At 26.7% G+C, this 9,401-nt stretch overlaps 1 protein-coding gene across 1 annotated transcript; it reads right to left on the reverse strand.

Moving 5' to 3' along the window:
• Positions 1 to 190: 190 nt before the first annotated feature.
• LOC106358139 (MLP-like protein 28) lies at positions 191 to 1,342 on the reverse strand. Its single transcript, XM_013797888.3, has 2 exons — positions 1,083 to 1,342; positions 191 to 734 (listed from the first exon to the last, which is right to left on the reverse strand). Exons 1-2 carry the CDS (start codon positions 1,288 to 1,290, stop codon positions 457 to 459), a joined length of 486 nt encoding a protein of 161 aa, XP_013653342.2. The 5' UTR covers positions 1,291 to 1,342; the 3' UTR covers positions 191 to 456.
• Between the last annotated feature and the right edge of the window lie 8,059 nt (positions 1,343 to 9,401).

The raw sequence follows: 9,401 nt of genomic DNA on the forward strand, positions 1-9,401 counted from the left end.
CTTAAGCATTACAATGTGTATGTGCGCACACACTCTGAGTCAAGTCGGTTTATGCTTTAGACATGAGGTGATGGGCGGATCGCGGATCTCTTTGGATATTAAATTAAAAGAACTGCAGCAGAGTGTCAGAGTGAGGAGCCACCTTCACATCAATATTCTTGCGTACATGTATACTGATCAAGAAGAAAGCTCACTGCAACACACAAGTCACACTTTTCTTAGCAAAAACAAAAACAAGTGACACTTTACAAATGACAACTTCAAACGTACGCACTAGGCATCGTGCATGATTTATGACATACTTGCATATATTAGATCTCTTCAGTTATAGAGAGATCACATTATTGAGAAATATATACTAAACACCCAGACACAATATATAGATAGATAGACACATATAGTTGGACGGATAGATGATAGATCGATAGATGGATGAATAGATTTCCGAAGAATCCTCTAGAATTCAGAAGAAAGCATTTTGTCCATGTCTCGGGATGCATTGACAAACAACACGAGTATGTCCTCTGGGTCAGCCACCCTCTTGTCAATCCTCTCATACCTCAGGTGACACTTAACAACACTTCCGGGTTCTCTTTGTTTCGGGGTCGCCTGAATAGTGAGGAAGAAGTTCTTGAACTCTTTCATTAGGTCTCCCCCAATAACCCTAGCCACGATCAGATTCTTCTCCAGCTCCAGTGCCTCGATCCTCTCCTTCATCACCTTTGGCTGTCCATCTACACCCAAAACGGGTGTTTAAGTTTTTTTTTTTTTTGGAAAAATGTTAAATTTGTTCAAACAAAAAAGCTTCTTTGTAATGGGTGTTGCATTGATGCAGAGTTTTCATAAATTAACAGAAAGATATATTTATCATGTTGTACATAGTTTGACTCAGGTTAAATTTAATCCTCGGTCCGCCACTGGTCCTCCCTCATATGCTTCGTTTTCCCGGATTCAAGATAGACGATTGCGGACACATTTGTCCACCATTATTGAGCCCGGTATTGTTAGTGTTTATGTTTTTTTTTTTTTTATGTTTTTGGCTTTTTTTCAAATCAATTTATCTAAATAACGTTTGGGCTTACTAGTTACATAGTTCCAGGAGAGAATACGGCCAACTTTTCCAGGCTCTCCCTCGAGCACATCACATCTCTGAAGGTTGTCAGGACTGGCTTCCGGAAGATCTTTTGGTTTTCCGGTGAGCATGTGGTAGTACTTCTGGGCGGGAGCTTTGATCTCAATACTTGTCTCAATCTCCCCTACCATATAAGACTGCATCGTAGCCTGTACCATTTTTTCTGACGGATGTTTTGCGTCTCTAGGTGTTGATGTGAGTGAGTATCTTTAGAATTCATTACCCCTTTTATAGAGGAAGAAATGAGACGTCAAAAGAAAAAAAAAGAGAGGAAGTAATGAGCAATTGTTGTGACTAAGAAAAATCGGACTTAGTTAATTGGTTTATCTTCAGGTGACGTTTTTATTCCCTTAATCTTATTAGTCTCACATACACATCATTGTTATTTTGAAAACAATTTCGAACTTCTTTGTTTTTTTAAAGAAAATAATTTTGAACTTCTCTTATGGCATTGTTTTGTTTTGCGTTTAGATATAACATTACGTTTATAGTTATCTTATCTTTGATAATATATAAACATCTTAGTTGTTTTCAAACATCGTTTTTAATTATAAACGTGAAGACAGTAAGCAACAGAAGAAGAAAATATTGCATTTATATATTACATAATAAGAAATATAAACATTTTATAGTTACAAGCTTGTGACATGTTGCTTCCTGCCCTTAAAAGAATACGTAAATTTGCCATTTGTTTCTTGGAATTGGATGTTGAAGGTCATATATCTCCCACCACTTTTGAACAATTTTCTTGTTTTTTCTTTTAAATCTATTAATTAATAGGCCTAAATTCTTTTGTTGTTTCCAGCCTTTAATTTTACAGGTCCAGACCTGCATGTATCAGTTAATTAATGAAAATTTCACATAAGTAAAAAGATTTCCAATTAAAATTAAAGACATGTATATAAATGTAAATTTGAAGTTTATATAAGAAGAAATAAAAGTGAAATAAAACAGTTATATATATATATATTAATAAATCTCTATAATATTATTTGATAAGTCAGTTTTCTATGTGTCGCGCTTACGTTAATTTTTACAATTGCTATTTACAGAGGTACTCTTAATAAATTAAACTATTATTTCAAATTGCCATTATTAAAAATATTTAATAATTTATTCCAATTAAATTTTAATTTTAGTTTCATTTTTATATTTTGTTAAATAACATATATAATAAAAAGGAAATATTCATATAATAAAAACGAAAATAATATTTACAAATACGAAAATAGTTAATTCCAATTTACATTTTTAATTTCAGTTTCCTTTTTTTTATTTTTAGCATATATAATAAAAGGAAATGTTCATATATTAAAAAAACATAAATACTATTTACAAAAAGTAAAGACAAGTTATTTTATGAAAATATATTTATATAATGTGATTTCATAAAAAATAAAGTTCACAAAAAAAAAGTTTTGATGTTAAAAAAGATAACCTCTCTTTAAAACATAATATTAAAAAACATAATATATATTAACTAATAAAAATATTTTATTTATGTCAATCATTTTCTTAGATTTGAAAAAAAGGCAATTTAAATAACATATACTAAAATATCATTGATGAACTAAAAATATTTTATAATTGATACGATTGAGATGTTTATTCAATTTTACATAATTTCTTTTTGTTAAACTTTAACTATGAATTTTCAAAATTTTACAAATCTACAAATATCAAATTATACAAAAGAATTTACAGAATTATACATATATATATATATATATATTTAAGATAAAAAGCTGAACTAATGAAATAAATAAAATCAAATTTAGTTTGACTAGAATCAAAAGTAATTGTGCTTTGAATTGAAGAAATATGTGTAATTTAATATTATCCACAAATGAGTAATTTAAACAATCTATATTTTTAAGTCCAAGACCAAAGTATAAATGTAAAAAATAAAATTTAATCAAAATATTAATCTTTATTAGCATAAAAAATACTACGGTTAAATATGGAGAATTAAATACAATTCAATATACCAAAGTAATAATCACATCATCGACTATAGATATTATATATTCAAATTATATGTCTAATTAAAATAATATAATTTTATATAAAATAAATCATATATATAAATTAGAATTAGAATATTAATAATGGTAATATATTTATTTGTATATATTTATATCTGTGCAAGAGCACGAAAAAATCAACTAGTGAAACATAAATAAGAAACAATAATGAAAAATCAACTAAGAAAATCAAAGTAAATAAGTGCTCTTTTGGAAATTTTATAATCAGCCAATCGGCAGAAAACAAGTTGTGGATTTAACTAGCTAGCGTCTTGTGCTATTCTGCATTCACCATTTTAAACCCTATTTTGGAACTCAAAGTTGTGGGAATCAATCATTATAAAACAAGAGAGTTGCGGAATGTTGGAATATATATATGGTCGGTCAGGAAACGAAAGGAATCAACTAGTTGATAACAACTATACAAGATTAATTAGGTAAAAGAAACTACAAGATTTATTCGTGTAGTCAATTGTGGGAATCAATTAAAGGCGTGTTTCAAGATTGTTATAGCGATTATAGGCGTGCTTCAATATTGTTATAGGTAGGGGTTATCATCGATCACTTGCATCTATCAAAGACAATTTATCTCTGAATCTGCGGTTCAAGATAAAGTGCGAAACTACATGATTTTGTTCAGTTTCCTTGATACATTTTTCAATATTAATGGCGATAAAGTGCTTCCTACTAAGTAAAGCTGTGACTCTGTGGCATATTGCAGGTTTGCTCAGTTTTATGCAGATCACAATTGCCACTGTCGAGGATCTAGATATCATCCAAAACGCAACGTTTCACGACTTCTTGGAGGTTTCGCAATATAAGTTTTTGTTTTTAGTTTGAAAATTTGTCATGTTGTTCTCACATTTTAGGTTTAATATTTTGTGTGTTTTTGTATGACACTTGATAATCTATACTATTAAAATAGAAGTCATAACTTATTTCATGAGTGATTTTTTTTATTTGGACCATCCTTGGAAAAATTATTAAATTTTACATAAGTTAATTTTAATATATTTTAATTTCTTTATTTTTATTTAAAATACTAAAAAAATATCTTAAAAAATGTCTAACAAAATCTTTCAAATATCTTTTAGAATATTTTTAAAATATATTTTCGAAATTAGTTAATTAAAATTTTAATTATCACAAAGTATAATTAGAAACTAAAATTTAAAAATTATGATTTATTTCATATAATAACAGTCTGTTGTAGTTTGACAAGAAACTAAAGAAAACTTTACAATTCGATGACATGTTTTCAAATAGAGAATACTTCAAAACTAAAAGAATACTGCTTTACCATTAGAGAAGTGCCAAAAGAATCTTAAGTGTGTTGATTTAGTTCATACGTGTGGTGGCAGCCTAAAGCATATATGAACTAAAATATTATACACTGAGAATCCATAGCAAAAGTTGAATAATTAAAATTTAATAAAAAATAATAAAATAAATAAATAAAGAATCAAACTTTGACCAAAAAAAAAGAATCAAACGTGTATTAAGGACTCTGGCAAGATAAAACAAAATGACAGAAACAATAAATTAAATACTAAATATATCTTCAATATAACAAAGATAAAATATAGTTATGCAGTTATCTATTTTCACCTTTTAAGCTTAGAAAAACTGAAACTCAACGTTTCTTCATATTTTGAAAACTCGGTTTCTATTAAAATTTAAGAATATTGGTCAACCACTTGTAGAATTGCCCAAATTTTTTTCTAAATCAAATATACCAAAATGAATCTTACTGTAATTAAAACCTATTTAAAGTTTTGTACAAATTAGCTTTAATATGATAAAATAGGTTTAGATAAACCCTAATTAACACTACAAAAGTTTAATGAAATAGCTACAGCCTACTTTATAGTTATCAAAACAGAGTAACCTCATTAAAAAGGTTTAGATGAACCCTTATTATTACCCTGACTACATGGTAGTCATTAACTAAAAAGGTTTAGATAAACCCTAATTAACCTATTTAAATTAGCCAGTCGACGGATGGCGACAAATCCTTATGTTCTGACACTATATTTGATCTATAGCAAATTTGTAGTTTGTTACCAACTGCAACTGTATGGCTACAACTTGTTTTGTTGCTAATTATTCACAAATTTTTAACTACTAATTTTCTGTAGCAACATGGCTACGAACTTTGACAACAATCTCCCCTAGCAAATTTGTGATCAATGTAGCCAAATGATAAAATTTTAAAGCATAAATATATAAAGTAGAGCATAACAAAAAGAACTAAAATTTAAACATAATATAATATATACTAAATCATGATCCGCACGACCGTGCGGGTTTTCTTTAATAGTAAAATATTTTAGATTATGCAATACAATATATCAATAAATTAATATAATTTAGTGTTATATATTATCTAATTTATAATAATATTTGTGTGGCGTATAATATTCTTATTATAAATTTTTGTTTTTTTGTAACAAAATTTATTTTGAAAACATTATTATGTAACAATACTGATTTACATAATTTTTGTTTTATTCTAAATTTGAAACATATGTGAAAACTAAATTAAGTTGAACCTACAAAATAGAGAATTTGGTATATAGTAATTAATTAAACCAATTTAGTATAGATGTTTAAATAATAAATTGAATTTTTTTTTAACTTAGGAGAATACACAGACGTTAATAATAGTAGAGTAAAATCTTATATATACGATATGAATAAAGATCAAAAAAACTCTAAAAATTAATACTCGATAAATTAATAATTTTTTTTATCTCGAGTTGGACAAGTTCAACATATGACACAAATTGATAAAATATTATATTAATTTTTTAAAAGTTCTATGTAATTATATTATCTCACTAGAATCATAAATTAATAATCTATTTATATATACATTTTTATAAGTACAAATTAAACATAATCTATCAATATATGTTTCATATATTCACAATGAAATCATCTCTATTTTTCTAAAAATTTCAATATATTTTGAAAATATTTAGTAAAATTATATCTAAAACCACATTGAATTCCATGAAACATAAAAAATAAACCAAATAATATAGTAAAACAATCTGAAAGTCTAATTTATAAAATTTAACTAATGTATATAAGGTAAAATCAATTATTTTCTTATTTAATAAATAAAATAGAAAAAACACTAAAAATAAACTTTTGTAAATTATAAATATATAAATTAATAAAATACAATAGTCCCAACATTATTAATTTATAGAATTTTTACTGTATTATTAAAGTAAAAATTTTATATTTGTCAAAGTACGCAAGTCCACTCAGAGAGTTCAAATTACAGAATAGTTTCGTAAGTGAGTACGTTTTGTAGAAATTTTAAGGTAAACTTTTTGTACCATTTATTTTCCTATTCTTAGTAAATAGTTGGATGTTGTTTCTAAGTTATAAGTTCCAAATTTCAAAATTGTCATAAACTATTGGACTATTTATCTAGCTTCATAATTTACTCATTTCTACAAAGACTTGCACTTACATATTCTTACAGTTGCAAAATTAAATTTAATCAAATAAAAAATTGACTCAAAAATATTGGGGTAATTTCAAATTTACCACAAATGTCATACCACTTTCAAATGTACCCTTAACAAATAATCATTTTCATAAATATATTAAATTTGTGATAAACAAATGATTAAATTACCTCTCCTAAATAATCTATAAATGTTTAAGAATAATTTAAAAATAATTTTCATTAAATACTAAATCAAAATGTTATGATATTGCGGACAAAAAAATGTTATAATATTTTGATTGAGTATATTTTTGAAAAGTGGTAATGAACTTGGTGTATTTTAAACAATTTTTCAAAACTATATTAGAATTAACATCGATGCACATGAACCCCGTTCAATTAAAGTCACAAATAGCTGACACATTAATTTAATAGGTCATAGTATTTAACTTTTTGTGCAAAGATATTTTTGTTCTTCATCAAATAAATATTGTATATTTATTCATATTGTATATATAAGACTTTAGTTTAATGTCATTAACGTGTCTGTGTATTCCCCTGAGTTAAAAACAAATTCAGTTTATCATTTAAACAGCTATACTAAATTGGTTTAATTAATAACTATATACCAAATTCTCTATTATGTAGGTTCAACTTAATTTATTTTTCACATATTTTAAATTTAGAAATCAAACAAAAATTATGAAAATCATTATTATTACATAATAATATTTTCAAAAAACAATTTGTTACAAAAACATTTATTTATAAATTTTGTAGTAATAATATTATACGCCACACAAATATCATTATCAAATTAGATAATATATAACACCAAATTATATTAATTTATTGATATATTTTATTATATAACCTAAAATATTTTAGTATTGAAGAAAACCGTACGGTCGTACGGGTTAAGATCTAGTTCTTCTTAAAGTAAATCTATAGAAATTTGAGACAAATTATACTGAGACACAAAAACGAAAGAAATATTAAATTCATTTCAAATCAGAAATTTTTCTCAAAGCAGTAAAATATAGTTGATAAAGTGCCTACATCCTATTATAGATTGTACTACACATATTATTTAAATGGAGATAAATATATAATAAACCGGGAGCTTACAAAATACTTGGCATGAACCTGTTAGACCATTTTGGTTCAATAATGATCTCGAAAGGTATTTAAAGATTTATGTGAATATTCATTGAAGAACTAGAAGATTCTTCCGAGTTGCTTGCTCGCAAGATAAAATGGTAATACGGTTTTCACCAGCCAAAGAAAGATATTAGCATGAATAAAAGAGATGTTGTGGACTGATCACCCACTATGCATCTTTATAATTTTGGTGAATTAACGTCTTAAATATTTGATTAATTATCGCATGTTCATTGCAACAAATATTGATCATTTTGATCAACATAAATTTGCATCATGCAACCAAGTAATCACTATTTCTCCTCATCATTGGTATTGGGTCATAAACCAACCATTTTTCGTCCAAGAGTTTTAGATGTGCGATACAAATTCCAGTTTCTCCACACAGAGCTTAATTAAAATGTGTTTTCAAATGAGGTTGGGAATATATTTTGGATATACATCTCCCTTGATACATAAGAATCTAGAGCCATCCCTGAAGAATATAAGTAAAGCTCGATCTAAATGCTAGAAATGAATTAGTATTTTCAACATAAACGGGAGAAATAAACAGTTGGAAAAGAAAATAAGTTGATATGAATTATCATTGATCCTCGGAATAAAGTGAATGTTAAATAGAAGTCCAAAAGATAATTCAATTATAGAGCTTAGTAAAGCAGTTGCCAAACACATTTGTTGACCCAGATAAATAGAGTGATCAAATCATATATACCAGCTGTAAATTCTCAAATAAGAATTGATGTCCTAGAAGGACAATATCAAACTTCTAGTAAGTCTGAGTTATGCCTGAAACGTAGTAGACATGTTGGTTCCAAAGAGAAGAATCCTAGTAAATGAAAAGGAGCATAAATTATAATGCTAAAGAGGAAATAGAGTTTGAATGATCTCCGGAAGAGACAATAAACATGACTGAAAGAAATTCAGGTACATGAGACAATGAAGATATCTCAATAAAGTTATGTCATGTATGAAATAAAATGGAACCGATAAGTAAATTGACGTCATGATATTAATGCATGCTAAGTAGCAGTTGATATAATGAATGAGAAAGAAAGTCATGAAAGAAAGTATATTGAAAAGTAGATACAAAGAAATGATTGGCCAAATAAGAAAGAAGTAAGAGGCAAATATAGAAACTCTTGTGAAAGAGAATTATTTGGACCAATAGTCCATACACTAAAAGGTGTAAAACAAGTGGGATAAAATGAGCTATTGCACCAAAGAAAGATACATATGAATTGATTTTGAAGAGCCATAGTCTCATGTGGTATATGAAACTAATTTCAAGTTCCTTATCAGTCTAGTAATAAAGGAAGAACTTGAATTATAATACCCAAAGATAAACTCAACGAAGGATTGATGATATCAAAATTATGTTCCAGGAACTCTAGCTATTCAATCGAAATATGTTTGATGGGATATATGAAATATTAGAAATTAAAATACACACCCTTTGTTTTTATCAAGATATTATAAATCAGTAGAATCGTTGATTTGAATATAACCAAATCTCCTGAAGAGTTAAGAAAATAATCGATTTGGATGGACAATACCATATTATATAGTATTAAAACTGAAGATATAAAAGAGATGTATCTTAAAAAATCCATAATGATCT

This window comes from Brassica napus, chromosome A7, assembly GCF_020379485.1.
Source record: "Brassica napus cultivar Da-Ae chromosome A7, Da-Ae, whole genome shotgun sequence".
NCBI classification, from domain to species: Eukaryota; Viridiplantae; Streptophyta; class Magnoliopsida; order Brassicales; family Brassicaceae; genus Brassica; species Brassica napus.

Excerpts from the sequence above, each read along its gene's own strand:
- LOC106358139 (XM_013797888.3), bottom strand. The coding sequence starts at position 1,290 with ATGGTACAGGCTACGATGCAGTCTTATATGGTAGGGGAGATTGAGACA. Across the intron at positions 735-1,082 it reads CTCCTGGAACTATGTAACTA|ATGGACAGCCAAAGGTGATG; the intron begins GTAAGCCCAAAC and ends TTTTGGGTGTAG.